Source organism: Phocoena phocoena, chromosome 4 (assembly GCF_963924675.1).
Source record: "Phocoena phocoena chromosome 4, mPhoPho1.1, whole genome shotgun sequence".
Taxonomy (NCBI): Eukaryota; Metazoa; Chordata; class Mammalia; order Artiodactyla; family Phocoenidae; genus Phocoena; species Phocoena phocoena.
The window spans coordinates 20,652,986-20,675,602 of NC_089222.1; the positions used below are offsets into that span (position 1 = coordinate 20,652,986).

At 44.7% G+C, this 22,617-nt stretch overlaps 1 protein-coding gene across 2 annotated transcripts; it reads left to right on the forward strand.

The window, feature by feature from the left end:
* Window positions 1-22,617, forward strand: CLDN18 (claudin 18). Of its 2 annotated transcripts, none has more exons than XM_065876482.1 (5): window positions 1-220; window positions 17,604-17,768; window positions 18,391-18,508; window positions 20,518-20,628; window positions 21,629-21,800. In XM_065876482.1, exons 1-5 carry the CDS (start codon window positions 1-3, stop codon window positions 21,798-21,800), a joined length of 786 nt encoding a protein of 261 aa, XP_065732554.1. The 2 variants fall into 2 exon arrangements, with proteins under 2 accessions (XP_065732554.1, XP_065732553.1); XM_065876481.1 differs by lacking the exon at window positions 1-220 and adding an exon at window positions 9,301-9,671 and having other exon boundaries at window positions 21,629-22,617.

Sequence of the window (22,617 nt, forward strand, 5' to 3'; positions counted from 1 at the left end):
ATGTCCGTGACCGCCTGCCAGGGCTTGGGGTTTGTGATTTCACTGCTTGGGATTGCGGGCATCATTGCCGCCACCTGCATGGACCAATGGAGCACCCAGGATCTGTACAACAACCCAGTGACAGCTGTATTCAACTACCAGGGGCTGTGGCGCTCCTGCGTCCGAGAGAGCTCTGGATTCACCGAGTGCCGGGGCTACTTCACCCTGCTGGGGCTGCCAGGTAAGAGCTGGTACCTGGCAGGATGTGGGGGAAGACAGAGGTGGACAGGAGACAGTGGCCTCTGTCTGGCGTACCACAGAAGGACCACGGGGGAGGGAGAAGCAAAAGCCTCCACCACCAAGGTAGGAACAGGAGTGCAGGAAACTTAGGGAGAGGAGCTTCCCAGAGCTGGTAGGGCTCCTGTATCCCTAACCGGATGGTACCCAGTTCTCCCCATTGGGTACATTTTTTAAACAACTCCTATGCAAGCAATAGCATTGTCTCAATCACCAACAGGAAGAGGACTCAAGAGGCCCAGATCCTAGCCACTTCCTTCCTTTAGCCCTAGAGATCTCCCCTCCCTGAGTTGGGGACCGTGAATCTCCTGAACGGAGTTCCATCTCCAGCACCCCTTGTGCCTGGTCCCAGCTTCCAGGGGACACCTCAGCACATCGCAGCAACAGAAAGGGAGCAGAGGAAAGGGACAGAGAAAAAGAACTGGGTGCTGCATTTCTCAGGGACGGAGGCACCAGATGCGCCCCTTCTCTGCATCTCCTGACCTCCAGAATGTATTGGCCACATGGAACCAGCTTCAGGGCACTCTCTGCACAGAGGACCCTTGGAGAAAGTGCACTCCACTGTGCGGGGCAAAGGGGTGTGGGCTGTGATGTCCAGACTGGCATATTAGCCACACAAGGATTTGTTTTCAAGGATTTGTAGATGGGTCATGTTAACTTGAAGAAATTCAAGTCGCGAGAGTAGAGAATGTTAAAAGTGTCTTTCACTCAGGTAACAGAGTAAGACAATGAATACACTTGTCATTTTTATTTCTTAGTTCTTTTTTCCTTCCATACATATACATCAAAGTCTGGAGAGAGGCATTTCCTAAGGTGGACACAGTAAAGAGGGTCAGAAATAGAAACTAGGGCTTCCCCTGCAGGAATTCCCCATTTGGCTGCAGGGTCAAGACTTAGACCCACACAGAAGGTAAGAGGTAAAGACTCAGTGACGCAGTGACTCAGTCTTTTATACATTCCACACTTATGGATGGAGAACTCACTACAACCTCAGGATTCTGTGGGCCTGGTGCCCCACCCCCAAAATGTGAAAGTGCACTGCGGGCTGGGTATGACAAGGTGACAAGGAAGGAGGGCAGAAGGCGGGTGCTGCAGGAGATGAGATGAGGATGACCTGCTCAGGAAGAGACCCACCGAGAAGGAAATCCCACAAGTGACCCTTGAAAGGTAGTTAAGAGTTATAGGGGCAGCATCCCAGGAGGAAAAACAGCATGGGCAAAGGCATGGGAGTGCTTCCACCCAAGTCTTACTTGGGAAAAAATGAAGGAATGACCTTGGCTGGAGAAGAGGGTTTTTACGGAGGTAATGATGAAGAGCATCGAATGCCAAGCTAAGAGATGAAGGACCTGGGTGTAAACAGGAGAATGTGAACCAGATCCATGGGTGACCAGCTGCCAATTCAGTGAGGTCTCCCTCCACCAGGGACTGGAGGAAGGCGAGCCACCCCCATATCCCTATGTCCTGCTGACCCCTCCTGAGCTTCGGGGCTAACCATCTGCCCTAGGGATTCTCACTCACCTCAAATGCAAAATGCCCCAAATCTCTCAGAAGTCTGGTCCATGGACCTGTGTCCATGCAGAGCTAGAGGCCACGAAGGAGAGAGTCAGCGTGAGGCTGACCTCTCGTGCACAGAGCACCCACGTGACATCTGAGGAGTCATACGGCTTCACAAAGGGCAAATAACTATGGCAGACCTGGCACTAGCACTTGAGCCAACAACTGCCTTGCAATATTTTGTGTAATCTCTACAAGCCACCCTGTGAACTTGGTGCTATCACTACCACCTTTTTAGAAATAAGGAAGCTGAGCTGGGGTAACTTGCCCAAAGTCACATGCAAATGGAGCCAGGGCTCAGACCTGCCTGCACCTAAGCCCCAGCTCGCAGCCCTAACTGGGATCCCCAAGGCTCTCAGACACAAAGCAGAAATCCCCAGTGCAAAGGCACCTTTCCTATCCTCCCCTCTTGCCTAAGATTGGGGCTGCAGTCTTGGGGAGTGTCCTGGACTAGCAACAGCTGTCAACAACCCCAGTACTTATTTTGCAGCTCAAGAGAGGGAGACTTAGAAGGGCAAAGTGACTTGCCCAACGTCCACAGAGCTAAAACTGAGCCAGACTGAAACTGCTCTAGGGCCTTCTCTTAGAAATTTTGTGTGTGTTCATATGTGAAGATCCTGCGACTAGATAGTTCAGAGAAGGATTTTTCAAAGAGAATTTTGTAGGAATCGCTTTTAAAAGAAAGAAATTCTTGCAGCCCCTCAATGTTGATTTCAATTATATTCATTTTAGTGTCACATTAATATAAACACGTATAGCAATAGATTTAAATTCCTAATGCATATAAATCTTATACAAGGACCAAAGCCACACTTGCAAATGTAATGTAAATACCACTAAAACACTAATAAACACAAACGTCAAAATTCATCTGGTGTTAGGGATATTGTTGGTTTTCGTTTGGAGTTGAACAGGACAGAGACAGCCTCAAGTCCGATTTTGTATTTCACCTCTCTCAATGTTTTGACTTTAGTATTATTAATGCAGATTCTCTATTCACGTGGGTTTGTTTTACAAAACGGTATTAATAAATTCGAGGTGCTCACATGTTACGCTTAGCCACCACCCCATCAGAGAATCACCCTCTTGAGTCTGTGGTGACGAGGCATCTGTGACTTGCTGCTTTTTGCAATGGTCTTGTTCATTTGAGGTGAGGCTGGGATGTGGAACTACTGAATGTGGCTCTAAGGCTATCAACCCAATTATTTCTGGAATTGGGGAGGAATAGTTCTCTGCTGTGTATTTACCAACACTAACTGTTGCAATCGGGTTTATGCAAAGACAGGACAGAACAATGCTGCTGGTGATGCTACCGCAGTATTGACCACCAGGGCACAGGTGTCTGAGCTCGTGGTGCCAGTGCCACAAGGTAGGGAGAAGTTCCCCTGACTCCATTTCTATTTGAGCTGGAATGAACCCTTTGTTCAAGTAGCAGCTGAGGCTATCACTTCACTGATATAAACATGATCATAAACACCAAAATGAACCCAAACCGTAAGTGGCTAGCCTGAGGATCTGGGACATACTTGTTTTAACTTCCTTTCCATTGCCATTGAAATGTAAGCACAGAATATTTTAATTTCCATGGAGAAGCTACCTACTCCCAAGAACGCAAACACAGATACTCAGGCTCAGAGGGAAGAAATCAGGCACAGCCAAACTCTCCAGAGAAATCTGAGCCATAGGACTGGCAGCCAACCTTCCTAGACAAAGTCTTTTCACTAGAACCATCACTGGCAGGCACCCTGTCCTGGGCTGATCGGGTTTGGACAAGGTCTCCTCTTGGCAGGTTTAAGGAAAGAAAGGCAAAGCCTTTGGTCCCCCTACGCAGGCAGAAATAATAGGAAATAAACAATAACACAAAATAAATATGTTAATTAATTAAAATTTTAAATTAAAAAATCTTTTTTAATTTTAAAACCCAGTAACACAGAAATCGTGGCACTAGAAAGAACGTTTATTTGTTCAACAAACATTTGTTTGAGCACCTACTATGTCCCAAGCTGTCTGCATATGAAGAACATAGATATCAAAAGGCTCACAAATCTAGAAAGAGAGACAGAGGATCAACAAACCATTGCAATGCAAGGTTTCTCAACCTAGGCACTACTGACAGTTTTGGCCATGTAATTCTTTTTTGTAGGGTACTGTTCTGTGCATTATAGGATATTTAGCAGTATCCTTGGCCTCCATCCACTAGATGGGAGTAGCAGCACCTCTCCCTCCCCAGTTGTGACAACAAAGATGTCTCCAGACATTGCCATGTATCCCCTGGGGCAAAAGCAGCCTCAGTTAAGAATCACTGCAATAAAGCATAGTCAGCAGACATGATGGAAGGGACATCCTAAAGGAACTGACAGCTGAGCTGAGTTACTAACAAGAAGTATGACTTACACAGGAAGATAAAGAGGTAAAGAATTTTCCAGAAAGAGAGGAACATCGTTGGAAAAGACACAGTGGCATGAGAGAGTGTAGTGTATTAAGAGAATTAAAATAACTTAGACCTCTTTGTGAGGCAACACAATACAATATGTGTTAAACACTTAGGAATAATATCTTTAAATATTAGGCAAGGATTGCTTCTCGGCCTTTTGGCTAAGATCAAGTGTAAATATTAGGCAAGGATAAAGATGAAAAAAGAGGTTTACTAAGAAAATTTTAAATGTCAATTAAATGGAATTATATACTACAGGTTCCTAGATAGGAATATTATAAAGATGTGAATTTGTTCCTAATTAATGTATAATAATAAATAATATAATTAACTAATTACATAATAATAAAATGTATTAAGACTTTACTCTGTGCTAAGCATTGGCTCAAGAAATTAGCATACGTTCATTTATATTTTAAATATAATTTACATGGTTGTATAAATTTACATAAATTATCTTACACTTAACTTTAATTTTCACAACAACACTATGAGGTAAGTAGTGGTATTACCTCCATTTTATAGATAAGGAAACTGAAGCACAAAAAGGCTGTAGAATTTGCCCAGTGACACTGTAGTAGTGAGTGGCAGGTGAGAATTCAAACCCAGGAAGAATTTCTGCAGGGCGTAAGCTTGTGTGGATAATATTACAAGAATTCTAATCAAAATGCTAGTAAGAGTTTTCCTTTGGGAACTTGACAAAGTGGTTATCTATAAGAAGAAAGTAGATGAAATTAACTTTTAAATGTTTTTTTTAAGAATAATACAAAAGTAAAGAGCTAATTCGGCCAGATATTCAACCAAATTCTAAAGCTGTGATAATTAAAAGGGTGCTTCGGCCCAAAGATGGACAGAAGGTCAATGGAACAAAGTCTAAAATTAGAAAGACATATACGTGAATTTAATATAGATAGAGGAGGTTTTACAAAGCATGGGGAGAGGAAAGGTTATTCAGTAAGTGCTGTAAAAATTATTGATTAACTTTTTTGAGGGAAAAAAAGAATCATAGACTATAAACCAAAATAGATTCCAGATTAATTAAATGTAAAGACACATAAAATACTTTTAAACTTTCTATAATTCTAATATCATTTCTAAATGGAAATTAAATTCCTAAGCATAGAAAAGAACAGTCATTTTACTACATCATTCAACAGATTTTTATTAAGCACGTATTATTATGCACCATGTACTGTGAACCTATAAATGGAACATATAAATAAAATATAAATGGAATACGCTGTACTTTTTCTAGAACCATGGAAAACACTAAAAAGGAAATAATCGATGAGAAAAGATCTTTTTAGTAATCATAGCAATCTATTAAGATCCTTAATCAATAAATAATTCATATAAATTGGTAGAAAAAAATGCTAAAATTCCAACAAGTAAATGAGGAAGGAGTACAAACTGACAACTCAAGAAAAGGGAAAAACAAATGCTCCATAAATATTTGTTTAAAAACTATAGTTTCAAACTCATTAGTAATCAAAGTAATGCAAATCAAAACAAGTGATCGTGTATAACTTACCAAATTCACAGTGTAGGTAAGGGTACAATGAAGCAACATCTTTCAAATACTGCTGCTAGGAATAAAATTCATAGAAAAAAAATCTGCTTCTACATAAGAAAGATTTTTTAAAACCTCACACCCTTTGACATCTTAATTCCTCTCTTAGGAATCTGTCCTAAAAGAGTAATCAGAAATGCTAGCAAAGGGTTATGTGAAAAATGTTCATCATAACATTGTTCTTCATACAAAAAAAAAACCAAACAAACTGGGGAAGGGGTATAATCTAACTATATAAGAATAGATGCTGTTTTAGTGAATAGTAGCACTTCTATATAATGGGATATTAATATACTAAATTAAATATATTAAACAATGTGTGCAATCAAGTGAAAAGCACAAAACATTAAATCGTATAATCTCTTAATCATGTAAAAATATATACAGAGAATGGATTAAAAAGAAAGTATGCCAGATATTTTGTCTAGGATTTAAAACTGTAAGATTTTTTAAAATTTTCCCTATTTCTAAATTTTCTATTTTGAGCACCAAAAGGTGGAGTCAGGAATTAAGAATATAAAGTGTGTTAACAGTTTAAAAGAAAAAAATCGATGGATGTATCAATCATTTGTCTTGCTAATAATACTAATTTTACTCATCCTATATTCCTAGCTATGACATTTTATATTGCTATTTGACCACCATTTTGCCTAATTGCCATAGATGGTGTTATATTAATATTCCTAAAATGAGATAAAGAAAAGGTAGGGGAAATGTTTTCTCCAATGTCAGTAAAACAATACAAGCTCCTGGAAATTTACAACCTGAAATGCCACCACCAGAACCAAATTTAAAGTTGAATATAGGGACGATTCCCCCTAAGAAGTCAGCAAAAATTTTTGCTCCATTTTAAAGGTGATTAAACAAAGTTGTAACAATCTCATTATTGTTAAACACAGACCATGAATTATTACCATTATTATTATATACTATTATAATCAGACCACAAACTATCACTGTCATTAGAGATACATTTAATATATTTTAACAAAGCCTGTTGCCATGAACAAGAAAGCCAGATGTTCCTCTGTGGACCCCCATTCACTCTTTGGCAGTGACAGCTAAAGCAGTGGTCCACTCATTTTGGAGCACAGAAAACTCACCAGGAAGTGAAAAATCCCATCTTCCACATGTTTTAAAACATGTTAGTACTTATTTCATATTTTAAAAAGTGTATAGGCTTAGAATTTCTCTCTACTCGTTCAGTATTCTGCCTAGGTAGAGGGAGCTTTAGTTTATCCTTTAAACTTAATTTTTCCTTCCTCCAAAAACATAAAGCCACTGTCGCCATTTCAAGCAAGAAAGAAAGCTTAATTCCTTATTACCTGAATAACTTGGTTTTTTCTGTCCTGAAATTTTGCATAAATACATTTGCATAGGAGAGTGGGTGGGGAAACTGCCATGAATCAGAATAGATAACTATAATAACTTTTTCCTTTTAATGTTTCCATTTTCAATCTACTGTTCTCGTGGTATTGTAGTCAATGTGTGGGGAGGGGGTAGACAGATTGTCGTAAAATGAACAACTGGAAACCAAACTCTTACAGATGTCTTTGTGGGTAAAAAGCCTGCCTCTTAGCTGAAAAAAAAAGTAAAATGAGCTCTGTCCACAGACACAGTGGCAGAATCATTCCTGACTTACTCCAACATTTTCCAGTTGAATCGGTCGATCCCTGTCCACCAGCAGAGAACAGTCACTTCTTCTAGCTGCCTTCTACCCACATTTCAGACTTGGCCTTGTAGCTCAGTTCAGGGGATACAGAGCCACGACTTGACCTTAGTCATGTAACTCTTGCCTGCTCTCGTCTTCTGGGTTTCCTGACTCATTCTTTTTTCTCTGCAAACACTGATCACAGAACCTAAAGCAAGGTGTGCGGTTGAGGGGAGCATTGCCTCCATTCAAATCAGAGGGGAGACCTTGCATATTTGCTTTCTGTGTTTGCTGGGAATAAAGCCGTGGGAGTGGTGGCTGGGTGCACCCAAGATAACATTGAAATGTCCAGATGCACAGGCCTGTTTCCGGGAGAACCTGTCTGCAGGCTAGAGATTGGGGTATGGGTGTGTGGGGCTGTGTATCAGGGCCCTGACATCCAGATTTGGGGAAAGTCTCATTAAAATGTGTCTGAATTCGGAGGCCAGACCCACACCACCTACGGGAAGCAGCAGGTCCATCAGTTCCCTAACAAAATTCTAAAAGCAAATTATGTAGACAAAACGCCATGGCTGATCTCCGGCCAAGTCTCTCTTTTGTGTGACTATATAATCCTGATATTTTGACCAACTGTAGTGAAAACCGCTTATGCAAAATGTAGAAGGTGACAGTGTGTGAGACCTGAATGGGCTCTGAAGTGTTCTAGTTTAGTCTGTCCATGTTACAGATGAAAAAACTGTGACCCACAGAGGTTGAGCCATTTGTTCCAAATCACGCAGCACACGGCGTGTTAGGGACAGTGTCAGGAGCAGATGCTAGGCCTCTCAGTAACCAGGTCAGGGTCTCTGGCCCAGCCTGCCCTGTTCCCTCCTCCTGGACTTTGTGGAACTTCCATGTCTGCATGCCACGTGGTCTTCACGTGGTTCTTGCAACAGGAGTGAAAGGGTGAGATGGCCATCAATACAATGCCCTGCTTCTTCTCATCCCAGTTCCAATATCAGTGGACCGAGAGCGTATCTCTAGGATTTGGCTACCTGTTCTCAAAAGAGGGGACAACTCTGCCTGCCTCTGCCACTCCATATGGAAACAGAGAAGGAGCCCCAGATTGGAAGTTGAGATGGGAGCTCCACCTTTGTCATCTTTAAAGTAGCTGTGGGGGCTTCCCTGGTGGTGCAGTGGTTGAGAGTCCGCCTGCCGATGCAGGGGACATGGGTTCGTGCTCCGGCCGGGGAAGGTCCCACATGCCGCGGAGCGGCTGGGCCCGTGAGCCATGGCCGCTGAGCCTGCGCGTCCGGATCCTGTGCTTCGCAACGGGAGAGGCCACAACAGTGAGAGGCCCGCGTACCGCAAAAAAAAAGTAGCTGTGGCTCAAGGCACTTGGGCAAGTTTCTTAACCTGTTTGTAGGTCGCTTGACTCACAGCCCCCCCAAAAAAATATGGGTGGGAAATAATAATACCTGCCCTACCCATTTCTGTAAGATCAAAATGGAACTGTCAGTGAAACGTGGTTTTAGTCGTGAGGAGAAAATGTTAACATCTGGTGTAAGAGGAGATTCCTGAAGCCTTTTTTTTTTTAAGTGAGGTCAGACGAAGTGGTTTCCTGTGATGAGCAGAGCCTAAAGGAAGGGCTTTTTTTTGGAGGGGGGGGGGTCTCAGCTGCGCTTCCTCCCCAGAGGGTGGCGCCCTCGGGGCAGAGCCTGAGCCAGGATGGGGCGGGGGTCCACTCAGACTGCCTCGCCCTCAAACCAGCTGGGCCTGCGCGGTGCAGCGGGACAAGTGCCTCTTGGGGCTGCTTCCCTAACAAATGAAAAAATAATGCCCTTGAACCAAGAGTGAAACTGAACTATCTAAGGAAAACACTGTGAGCAAACACTAAGGGCTGAGGGAAACCATCTAATCAGAGCAGCTCCCCGGGAGCACAGCAGGACGAAGGCGGCAGCTGGGTGGGAGGACGGTGACCCAGGCCATGTCCACCACCGCATGTCAAGTGGTGGGCTTCCTGCTGTCCATGCTGGGCCTGGCCGGCTGCATCACTGCCACGGTGATGGACATGTGGAGCACCCAGGACCTGTACGACAACCCTGTCACCGCCGTGTTCCAGTACGAAGGGCTCTGGCGCAGCTGCGTGCAGCAGAGCTCCGGCTTCACCCAGTGCCGGCCCTACTTCACCATCCTGGGCCTGCCAGGTAGGCGAGGGCACAGGTGAGGCAGGGAAGGGCCTGCTTCTCTCACCGCAGCCAGGAGGGACTGGTGAGATGCGCGCAGGGCATGACGCTCGCAGCTCCGGATCGGAGGTGTGAATAAGAGGAGAAGTTGACCCGGTGTCAAAGAGGGCTATAGTCGTAGCGGTGAATATCGGAGACTTCGTACTCAGGTCAAAGGAATTGCTAGTAAGGAAGCAGGTCTTGAAAAGAATGGGTCTATCGTGAGGACAGGCTCATGGGACTAGAATAGACAATGTTTCTCAAGAAGAAAAGTAATCGTGTGCATGTATGTGCATTGCTCTTGCCTGCATACACATGGGATAGGTAGGATGGTGAATATTTTCTTCCAGTCCAAAAAGTTTATTGGGAGCTAGTATCATTTCATTATCAATTCAATTAATTTTTCCTTTGAAAAGCTGGAGTTCTCTGTAGGTGCCAGAAAGTATACATTGCCATTAAACTATAAATAGATATCTTTTCTCTGCATTTGTGTTGAGAGGTTCTGGTCTGCACTCCTAAAAAACAATGCATGTCAAAATATAATTATAGAACTGTAATGATATTATAATAATTTCAGAATATAAATATAATTATAAATGTGACCTCGTTTCACCCCTGAAGATAAAATCAGCTAAATCCCTGTTTTTCATACAGATAATTATTTCAAATAGGAATCATAGGAACTTTGCATTCTAGATATTATGGAAGCTCTACTTGCATTTGTTTTTTAAAGCAAAAAGAAATAAAAGGTCAGGCTAATCAGTGGCTCCAAGGAGTGGCCCAGATGTGAGTTTGGTGAGGAAAGGAAAACGGGGCTGGGTTTTGCCTCTCTGAAACTAACACTTTGTGGACAGGTAGATGGGAATAAGTTTGCACAAAACTGTTAGGAGCCTGTGAAGCCCTTGAAATTGAATTGTAAAGAGCAATTCAATTAATTCATCTCCATGTGTAGAAAGAAATAGAAGGTGGGTGGCAGAGTGGAAGAATTGGGGTATTGACTCCATTTTTAGAAGCCACTTGTGTTGCAGGACAGACCCATCCCTGACTGAGACCTGCTTAGAGAATCAAGGGTGGTAGAACCTGGCCGGAGGGAAGGAAACCCTGGAGGAGGGATGATGCTATAGTGTGAGGGCAAAGGTCAGAAGGGAGGAGATGTGAGACCGTGGATTGTTGAGTTGCTAGCTAATTTTAACTATTAAATGAAAAAATAAGATTGACCTTATGTTGAAAATTAAGGCATGACATTCCATGACTTCAGCTCGTTAACCCAGGGTCCCATCACATGTTATCAATCTCTTGCTCATTCTGTATTTTTCTACACATGGGGCTCCCAAATATCCCCACTCTCCTAAATGGCCAGACCCCATCGCTGCCACTCTCATTGTCTTTCCTGTTCTATCGAGGGATCCCATCCTCCCTGAGCCCTCCCAGAACCTCTCCTCATCTCCCCACCTCTCTGAAGAACAAGATCCCCTCCATCCCTCCCTCCCGCCCGCCCAAGGCTGACCTCTCCACCCCGGCTCTGAATGCCCCACGCCCTCCTGTCTGGCCATCACCGCTGATCAGCCCCTCTCCTTTCTGCCTCTTTCATCTTCCCTCCTCTCTTATGCTTATATCCTCCTTTACTGGAAAACCTTCTCTTGATTCAGATCATTGTCAATTTCTGTCTCTCCCCGGCTCACTGACAATCAAATTAAAAGACTCAATTTTTCTACCACCCCTCACTCTTAACCTCTGGTTTCTATCCTTCATCTCTTTAGAGTGTTTTCTGCTTTGATTGTGGCAGAAGGTCGGGCAGAATCTTCCAGTCACCAACTTCCAGTTCTCACCTCTCATCTCCCTGCATATTTCAAGACCTAACCAGCTTCCATGGTTCCCCACTCCCAGCTTAATTAGGTGCAGACATGACAGCCTGACACCCACACCCTCCTGCATTGCTCACCTCCCTTCCCTGACCCATCTCTTACCAGCCCACAGCCCAAGGTTTTCCCTGTCCATTTACTATACCTTGGGCTTGGTCCTGGACACCCACTGCCCCTACTGCCCAAATGTCCCCCCTCTTACACCCCAACTGCCACCTGCACAAATCTTCCCATATGTGAGGTCCAGCTCAATACCATCTCCTCCCTGAAGGCCCCTCACATCCCCAAATGAAAAAGGATCCCACAGATCTCTGTACCACTCCCGACAACTGCTCACAAATCTGAAACTCTGAAAAGCTCCAGGCAGCCTTCACAGAGGGGGACCCCAGCCCTGCCGGTCTGCATCGGGGAAACAGGATCCCACCAAAATCCAGGAAAGACATTTCTTGGGACTGAGTTTGTGGGAGAGGAGATACTTTAAATCGTTGATCATGTATGGCCTTGGAGGACAGTGTGAATTTAAGAATAGCCAGTCCTCAAGGCAGCAGGAGTGACTACAGTGTCAACTGGCATCCTGAAATATTTTGAATAAGAGGAGATCTTCCCCCCTACCTTGGTCCAGGCCTTTCTCTTCCTCCTCTTCCCAAGTCTTCTTCCATTCCTGCCCTTCACACTCTCTCACCCATGGCTTTCAAATTCTCAACTATATTTTATCACCATGTGAGAGGATTCAGGTTTGTACACGGTTAACACAAATCAAAGCCATGTCAGGTTGGAGAGAGATAACTGCTTTTTTTCAAATTGTTTTATTGTTTTAAATTAATTTTTATACAATTTTTAAAGCTTACTTTCCAGTTACAGTTATTACCAAATGTCGGTTACATTCCCCGTGTTGTTCAATACATCCCTGTAGCCTAGATTACAGCCGATAGTTTGTATCTCCCACTCCCACACCCCTATATTGCCCCTCCCCCCCCCGCTCCCCACTGGTAACCACTAGCTTGTTCTCTATGGAGAGATAACTTCTTTTTAAGGAAGGGGAAGAAACTAAAACTTACTGAGTCTGGCTTAGTTCCATGCTGGGGCCAAGCAGCATCTGATCCTCACATTTCTTTGCAAGAAATATCTCTATCCCACTCCGGAGTTGAGGAGACTTGGCTTCCGTGAGGTTAAAAGACTTGCCTGATGACACTCACCTGGTATCATGAAGTCTGCAGGTTTTCATGAGATACACAGGACCTCCATATCAGTTCCCTGGGATCTCTGGAGAATCGAAGCCTTCCCACCTTGTTCTGAAGGGCTTTCCCTCTGAGGTCTGGCCTCAGACTTCCCTCCTCTGGGATCCCCTCCTTTGGGCTCCTCCACCAGCCATTCCTGCCTTCAATCTGAAGCCAAGTTGTGCCTGAAGATATGGGTCCTCCCCCTCCCACCCCAACAAAGGCCCCATGTCCAGTCTTTGGCACTTTGTGACTTGCGGTCTCATCAGCCCCACCCACACCCCCTAACCAGCTTAGCAACGTCAGCCACTGGGAACTCTCTCCTCTCAACTCCCCATTCTGAGCACCTCCTCCTAAGCCCTCTTGAGGGCTGTTTTCCCAGATTATTCCTTGCAATTTTATGTCACTGAACAATCAAATGAAAATCCCTAGGGATCAAGGCAAAACATTAACATTTCTTTAGAAGTTTCCCCAGGAGAGGCTAAGGTACAGCCAGGATTGGGAACCACGCCTTGCCTGTCAGTTCATAGCTACTTTGGGGGAATAAGATATATTGCAACGGTGGGGGGTGGGGGGCGGAAACTGAGTTCCCATTTTTCTGTTTGCTTCTGTCAGCCCTGAATCCTGCCCACCTTTCAGGTCTGATAATACGTCTTTGTTCATTGGAAAGAATGCTGTAGTCACACCTTTGGTGCAGGGAATCAGTCTATAGAACCCGTTGACTCACCTGTTATCAGCTGATAAGCCTATGCCCCTTGCTCAGAGTATCAAATAAGAGACAGAGAGGCTAAAAGAGAAATCTTACCTCCTTTGGAAGCAGTTCCTCTGGTGACTTATCCATGGAGACGGATTAGTATTCCAGGTGGTAGAATCTTCCAGATGGAAAGGATGTTCGGGTCACCACCATGCATCCCCATGGTCATTACTAGACATAGGGGGGGTTCCAGCAATGAGTAGTGAAGAACATTTCCCCTCGCTTCCTGACAGCTGCCCCCATCACAGCTCCCACCCTCAGAAGAACACCCACAAGGGGTCTCCAAAGCAAGGAAGATCTTGGTTCATCCATCCAGGTCCAGAGTTGTGGCTCTGACAGTGGCCCCGTAAGATTTAAGACAGTGTTGTGTCTTTGCCCAACCACAGGCTAAAAGAAAGTGGTAATCTAACCCTAACCCTAGAAGGAGATTCTAAAAAATAAAAACGAGCTCAGGGTCAGGGTGGACCCCTGGTTCGAAGCAGGTACCAGTGTTCATCAGAAATCCAGAGATCAAGAGAAAGCAGTAAAGAATGAGGTCTTGTCATGCATACCTGACCCAGCAAAGGCAAGAGGGCATCTGAGAGCCTGAGGCAAAGGCTGTCTTTGCAAAGGCAAAGACAGGCTGGCTACGGCTTCGGTAACCAAAGAATCCTGTGGCACACACAGCAGCAGCTGCTCTCCACATCAGGCAAGCCCGGTGCTTTCACCTCCCACCAGCTGGCATCACCATCCTTTCTAATCCAACAATGTCAGGGAAGACCACATACTTCAGCCACAGCCATAGCACATATGTGGTATGTTTTCAGGAACAAATAGTAGAACCACTCAGTGAAAGAGGTTCAATGACCCCATCCTTGACAACAGTCCAGGATAAGTAAAATTTTTCATAGAATGAGGAAGGGATGTTTTTTATCCTACTTAGTTAATATTGTTTATTTGGCTGGTTGATTGGTTGGTTGATTGGTTGGTTGGGTTTTAGTTGTTTTAACCAGATGCCTTGCCAGGTGCTTCTCAAAAGGGATAAAAGATTTTGTTCTCTGAATGGCTTACGGCTTAAAATATCAGAACAAGAGCAGTTTTTAAAACCTTTAACAGGTTCCTGAGTAGATCTGAAGTTCATAAGAGGCCCATGAGGACAAGACGGAAGGAAAGGCAAAGTCCCTTCCTCTTCTCATAGGTCCAGTTTTCTGGTAGCAACATGCAAAAATAGAAGAGCCCTGAGGGTATTTCCTGAAGTCTGGGGCTGCCCCACAAATGTCCTCTCCACAGCTGTCCTGAACCACAGCCTTAGAGTTTAATTGTGTGTGTGAAAGAGAGCTAGAACCACACCATGAGTGACTGTCAGAAAGGGGTTCTATTATGATTTCTTAGCCAAGGTACTCCCAAGGTGAAAAGAAATTTGAGGTTCAGGATTTCCAGTGAAAATATAATCTTTCCAGGTTGTAAGCTGCTTGAAGACAGAGATTATTTCTCATGAAATTTTATTCTTCCTACAGCATCTGGCAAAGGGCTTTGCAGAGAATTTGAGCTTAAGAATACATGATGGATGGATGAATGAATGAGAGAGCGCATGAATCTGTTAACGCTTGACTATGAGAGTATACCAACATGTGCTGGATGAATACACAAAGATATAAATAAATACACAAGTAGATGTCACATGCTTGCATTTGTTAATGAGGGAATGGATGAGGTGTTCGTTCCCAGTATGTGTGGGGTCAACAAAGCCATGGGGCAAGGCTTTGGAAAACAGAGGTGACACACTGGAGTCCTCTTATATTAAGGATTGGATCCAGAGGCCACTCTTAAGCCCTCATGAGTTCTTTTCACCTTACTGGGGCCACCGTGGCTCTAGCATCAGGAAACTGCAAGCCCAAGACGCTAATGTTCATCAATTCTTCTAGGAACGAATGGTCAGATCCTGGAAGATTGAGCCACACCGTACACCAGCACATTTACCCCCAGAATATAGTGGTTAATAGGACCAAGACTGATGATGGATGCTTATAGAAATCTCTTCCCAGCAGGGAAGCAAAGTTAAAAGCAGAAGTTTCTTTAGGGAGAAGAGAATCAGAATTAAGTGAATGGAAGTCAATGGCACAGAACTAGAGTAGCTGGTTACCATTGTCTCGCTACCTGATGAGAAAGTTGCCGGGGCCTCCATTCCTCAGACACTGCAGAAGGCCTTTAATGAACTGTGCATGACCTACCTCTCCTGTTTTCAATATCTTTCATTGATTTCCAATTCTTCCATCATGACAAATTGCTTTATGATACACACGTTAGAGTGAATAAGCAGGCAGCTCCCCTGATATCGGCCATATTTGAGATGAAATCTTCCCGAAGAGACTAGAGAGAATTCCTCCCAGGGCTCCCTTGTCTTGAGAGTCACATTTATAAATAATCTCCTGGGACAGGCAATTCCCTGAGATGACTTTTGGAGAATATTCCTTTATACATTCTTAGCATCCATTTCAGAGGATGACATTTTATGGTCTAGTCTCCAAGTTTGAAGGATACATTCTGTTAGGAGCTTACAGATCCCTATACCTTGCTGGCAGCCAGAACTCTACCTGCTTTTCCAGGATAAAGTACCTCAGAGCAATGTATTGTGATGGGAAAATAACCATTTTGAAACAGTTCCAGGTTTGACCCCCAGCTCTGCCTTTCCTTTGATATGTGTCTTTGGGCAGGTTATTTAACCTCTGAGTCTCAATTTCTTCAATCATAAAATAGAGATAATAATGTTACCTACATTGCAAGGGAGTTTTTATATGGATTCAACTTCTTAACGTTGAAAGGTCCCTAATAGCTTTCAATTAAAAGTAGCAGTTGGTGGGGCTTCCCTGGTGGCGCAGTGGTTGAGAGTCCGCCTGCCAATGCAGGGGACACAGGTTCGAGCCCCGGTCCGGGAAGATCCCACATGCCGTGGAGCGGCTGGGCCCGTGAGCCATGGCCACTGAGCCTGCGTGTCTGGAGTCTGTGCCCCGCAACGGGAGAGACCACAACAGTGAGAGGCCCGCGTACCGAAAAAAAAGTAGCAGTTGGCTATGATAACTAGGATAGGACAGAGCTCTCTGCTTTGCTTCACATGGTTCTTCAGTTCTGCTCTACCAGAACTACCCACACTAGTGGCCTTTCCCTCTGGAAGACACAAGAACTAATGTAAAATTAATTATGCTTGTGGTGGACATGTTTAATGACTTTCTTTCCCCACTTTGGCATAAGCTCCGTGAGGGCAGAGACCATATCCGACCTGTTACTCACCATCATCCCCATGCCTAGTCATGCAGGCTCAGTAAGAAAACTGTTGGGATGAGTCACTGCACCTTAAGGATGCACTAGAAACCTCTTTGGAAATATCTGGAGAGGAGGTCACTGCAGGCGAGTCCCAGCAGGATGTACAGCTTCCATTGATTCCTGGAAAGGGAACTGCTGATAAACTGTGGTTGTGCTGAAAGGCCTGAGATTGATATAATCGTCAAACCTACAGCTCACCATGACCTTAGTAGTCCCTTTGGGAAGAGGCAACAATACAGCGCCCCTGGTATACCACATAATGACCTTGCTTCATTATAGGCTGTAAGTGAGCATTGAGCTTTCTGGAAGTGGACACAACCCTATGAAGCACTGAGTTCCTATGGAAAGACTAGAGAAGAAAGATGTTTGGGTTAGAAGGCAAAGCAACACAGTTTTACTATAAGCTCTATCAATAATTTTTAATGGCACCTTAGTCAAGCCGTTTCCCCTTTTTGGACCCCAGGTTATCAAGCTTTAAAATGAGGACATGAAGTAGCTAAATTCCCTTGGCCCTCCCAGCTCCAACAGTTCATACTTTTCTCATTCTATAGACTCCTGCGTGCGTGTCTTTCATCAATCAGGGGGGTGTAAGCGAGGGTGTTGCATTTTTCACAATTTCATATCCCCTGAGGATGATAAGGTTCACAGTTTATGGACTTGCCTTTTCTCAGCAGTTTGGTGCTGGTTGGTTGTAGTTGTTTTGTTGTATTACACCAGAGCCTAATCAATCACGTTGAGGTGGTCTTACTTGTCTGCTTGTGTCTTGCCCCTCGCCCCGCAGCCATGTTGCAGGCAGTGCGAGCCCTGATGATTGTGGGCATCGTCCTGAGTATCATTGGCCTCCTGGTGTCCATCTTCGCCCTAAAGTGCATCCGTATTGGCAGCATGGATGACTCTGCCAAGGCCAAAATGACACTTACCTCCGGGATCATGTTCATCATCTCAGGTAAACAAGGAGCTTGGGGTTCCCTCTCTCAAATGCGCGTCCAGGAATGTCAAAGCAAAATCATTCTGGCAGAGGACAGGGCTTCTCCCTAGTGAGCATGGTTTGAACATGGATCAGAGCTTTACACGCTGGGATTCAAGATCTGAGATTAAGGCTCACTTACACTCTACAGAATTATCATGAGTGCTGGTGTCCCTCTTAGCTGCCACCCTCACCTCATTATGAGAGATCCTCAACTCTAGGCAGACATGTGACTCAATCCCTAAAGGCATTATTTTGGTGAGACTTTAGAAAATGATTTTAAGGGAAAAGCCCTTGACATCATCAAAGGACCAGGCCCAAAATATTTGTACTACTGACCCCTGGTCCCACGATGGAAAATCTCTTTCTGTGCACGTACAAATCCTTCCTCAACTGGAGAGATAAGAGAGTGTAGGCACCTAGCACAGGGTCTACAGACTCATAGTGGGAATTCAATAATCGATGCTTGGATTGACCATCCTGTTATAGGAACAGAATATTCTGCAGCCTGCTCCCCTAAACTCGTTTAAACATACATTGCCTCACAAACAATGTGATCCATTTAAAGCTGACTCTGGAGTTTTCTTGCTGTTGCCCACAGGTCTCTGTGCAATCGCTGGAGTGTCTGTATTTGCCAACATGCTGGTGACTAACTTCTGGATGTCCACAGCTAACATGTACACCAGCATGGGTGGGATGGTGCAGACCGTCCAGACCAGGTAACCCCCTAATCTAGTCTCAGTATTCCGTGGTGAACATTGTTGTAAAAATCCGATTAAACACGTATGCCTAATGTGACTGTCAGCGCCTGAAATAGCAAAAATTTATCAGAGGCAACCATGCCATATCATAAATCAACAATGATCTGGAAATTCATAAGCTTCATTTCAGTGAAATATCCTTGGCGATATGACTTGAGGCTGATCTGACATTTGCATTGAAATACAGCGACAGATCACAGTATTTATCTACCACTCTTACACAGGCCCCATTGTGGTGGCAATGAAACAGGCACTGCTAACCCAAGCTTGTAAATGAGCATCACCTCCGCGTCTCCAGTCCATGACGGGAACCCAGCTAGGGACAGGGCAAAGCTGGAATCGAAATGAGGGAGGTGCGGTACAGATGAGAAAAGTAATGTTTCTTCCTTGTACGGCTGCTCTTTCTCTCATTCATTCATTCATTCATGCTACAAATGTACCGAACATACAGGCACTCTTCTGAGGTCTGGGGATAATGACAAGGTCCTCGTTCTCACAGAGGTCACGGTCTAGTGGAGGGAGATGAAACCTCGCTGTAATTTGGTGTCGGAAGCAGAGTAGAACTTTTCAAAGATGGAAGAGCAACTCCAATACCTATATTCATTTAGCCACTTCAAAGGGATGTATTTCATAGCAAGAAGCAGCAGCAAATTCCTGAAGGAGAAAGGTCTTGTTCTGGGAGAGCAATGTAAATATTATACCTAAGTGACCCGTCATCTCTGGAGGGGATACACTTGGTATTTCTCTAGCAGCACCATCATGGGAGACAGATGAGCGTAAGCATGTGATAAATCCATTACTCTCTGGCTCCCTGGAGCTCCACTCGCCACCCATGTTCCTGCTTTATTTCAAGAATAGGAAAAAATGTGATCCCCATAAGCTGCCCTCATCCTCCTTTACCGTCCCCTCATGGTCTCTTGACTACAAGGGCAACTTAGAAGCAAGCTGGTCAACTCGTCCTGGTTTTCCTGGGATTTTCCCAGTTTTAGCACTGATAGTCCCAGATCCTGGGAAACTTCTCTGTCACAGGCATATCAGGATGGTTGGTCACCCTATTTTGAAGAGCTCGCCTTGGCCGCAGTATCTGGGTGCCTAGTGTCACTGCCCCTGCCCGAGGAGTCACCCACCCGCCTAGCACCCAGCGCTAATGCCCGCCATCACTCTCTTACACCGTCTCCTTAGAACATTCCCGTGTCCCTTGGGCAGGCAACCTCAGAGATTTTGTTCTCAGACAATCCTGTTTTGATGTAATTGAGTCCCATTGGAGGCAACCCTCTAAGGAGAAGGGCACCAGCCTTGGTGGACTGGAATCCAGTGTGGACTGGAACAGAAGCACCATGAGGGTGGGGTCTGTGTCCATTTTGTTCATCCCTTTGTCCCAGTGCCTGCCAGTGCCAGGCACATAGTAAGAGCTCAATAAATACTTGTTGAACAAATGAGTAAAGGAATGAATGAAAGAATGACTGGTCTCTTCACATTAGTTCTTTCTAAACTTAATGCTCCTACCGGCATGGACGGTTACCAGGGTTACTTGAGTTAGAGATTTATCCACAGTAAGAACCCAAGAGACCAAAATTCCTTCTGAAATAATAACTTGAGACTGATCCCCTAATCTCTCAAACTTCTCTTACCGAACCTTCAAGACACTTCCCTTTGCCAATAGGGAGGGAGTGGGATTTCCTGAGATGTTTCTCTGAAATTAGAAGTTTACAATGAATTCTATGCCTGAGTGATGCTAGGGGCCTAAGAATCCCACAGCTTTTTTGCGGAGTAGCTTCAGTCCCAATTCTATTCTCCAGGACACTTGATTCAGTTGACTGCAACCCAAAGGGCTTGTGTTCAGGGGCGGGCTGGGATAGATGTAGAATCCAAAAGTGGGGACAGAGAGGATGGGCATGGCCAGGTTCACTGGGTAGAGCCTGGGGAGTTGAGTCAACCACATTCACAGCCACCGTCTCCCCACCCAGGTACACCTTTGGTGCGGCTCTGTTTGTCGGCTGGGTCGCTGGAGGCCTCACGCTAATTGGGGGCGTGCTGATGTGCATCACGTGCCGGGGCCTGGCGCCCGAGGAAACCAAGTGAGTCTCCCCATCCCGATGCAATCAGATGTTTTATCCGAGTCCATTTTAACATGTCATTTGCAGGCAGAATGGTCAGTATAGGTACATGGAAGAACTCTGAGAAGAGAATCATGAAACTTATCTTTTACGAGGAGACCTAAAGAACCGAACAGGCCTATTTCAGCCTGAGCAGATTTAGAAATGATGCTATTGAAGGAAAAACCCAGCCCTCTAGGTTCCCCCCCTGACTCCAGTATTCTGTAACTCAATGGTCCTCAGCTGGGAGCAATTTTACCCACCTCCCACCCCCACCCACCCCTGCCCTGGTCCCCAGGAGATATTGGGCAACATCTGAAGACTCTTGACTGTTACAGCTTTGGGGTGGAAGCATTGGGTGATACTGGAATCTGGTGGGTATAGGCCAGGGATGCTGCTAAGTATTGTACAAAGCACAGGACAGGCCCCTACAACAAAGAAGTGTCCGTTCCAAAATGTTAGTAGCACTGCCGGTGAGAATGCCTGTTGTACCTCTGTAACTGGGCCTGGGGTTGGGAGACCTGGATCCCAGTCAGGTTCTCCTGCTCACCAGCCCCGTGACCTCTAGCCAGTCATTTGCCCTCTCTGAGCCTCTGTTACCTCATCCACATACTAAGCAGATTAGGGGAGATGGGTTGCACGTAAATACCTCCCAGCTCACAAATTCTATGATTCTTTGGCATAACCATGTTCCCCTGGACATCATTTCTGGTTCAGCTTCATCTTAATTGATGAACAGAGGGAACTCACTAGTCACTAACCCCCCAGCTCTAATACAAAGCAAGAAATTCTGCTCTACCGCAGATGCTGAAAAGCCAGTGTCCCAAAGCCCAGGGAAGCAACTGTCTCAGTTTGCCGAGGACTAAGGGTTTCCTGGGACACTGGACTTTCAGTGCTAAAAGTCAGACATCCTAGGGAAAATGAGTAGTTTGTCCTCCTACCAAATACATCTATGATCATAGAATGTTTCTTTTGCTTTCAGCTACAAAGCCGTCTCTTATCACGCCTCGGGCCACAATGTTGCCTACAGGCCTGGAGGCTTCAAAGCCAGCACTGTCTTTGAGTCCAACACCAAAAACAAGAAGATATACGATGGGGGTGCCCGCACAGAAGATGAGGGACAATCTCATCCTTCCAAGTACGACTACGTGTAGCCCTCCAAGACACCTCGGCAGGAGCAGAAGAAATCCCCCAACTAGAGCTCACCCAAAAACAAGGACATTTTACCTTGATTTCCCATTGCTTTTGACTCACAGTTGGAAGTTAGAAAGCCTTGGTTTCACCTGTGGTGAGGCCAGATGGTCTTGGACACTGGCCTCTGTCTCTAAATGTTCTATCACAAAACAGCTGAGTCAGCAAATGTGCATTAGAGGCTATAGCCCACATTTTCCAATCCTCTTATTTCTTTTTTTTTTTTAACATAACCTTTTTAATCTGATGATAGAATGTGGTTTGAATTCCTATCAATCACTTAGATAATTTAGGCAGACTACCCCTCCTCCTTCTAGCCAATGGCCCATTGATGATCTATTTCCCAACTCATCCCCCAGAACAATTCTGAAAGGAAAAGAAGAGTCAATCAAAAGATATCATTTTCTGCCATTTGATTTTTGCCCCTTCCCCCCACCCCTGCCCTAACTTGGCTACTAATAACACTGACTGAAGGAAAGTTAGTAGGGAAAAACATTTATCGTATCTGCAGCTCATTATCTGAGTTTTCTTACACTATGACCTTGAACATTACTTGGACCAAAGCGATTTCAGTTTGAAGAAACCAACCTTCTCCACTTCTGCTAACATCTGCTAATTCTAGCTGGACTCCCCACTGCGGGTCCTCTTTCTGCCACAGGCCAGAAACTGTCCCTAGAGGAATGAGAAAAGAATTTTTTTCTTTTTTCTTTTTTTTTTTTGGTAATCTAAAGATATTTGGTATTCTAAATATACTTAGAATAAATAATGTATTCGTGAAAT

Bases quoted from the DNA above. Each gene is read 5' to 3' on its own strand.
- CLDN18 (XM_065876482.1), top strand. From the start codon at position 1: ATGTCCGTGACCGCCTGCCAGGGCTTGGGGTTTGTGATTTCACTGCTT. The intron at 17,769-18,390 runs GTAAACAAGGAG...TGTTGCCCACAG, and splicing joins GATCATGTTCATCATCTCAG to GTCTCTGTGCAATCGCTGGA. The intron at 20,629-21,628 runs GTGAGTCTCCCC...TTTTGCTTTCAG, and splicing joins CTGGCGCCCGAGGAAACCAA to CTACAAAGCCGTCTCTTATC.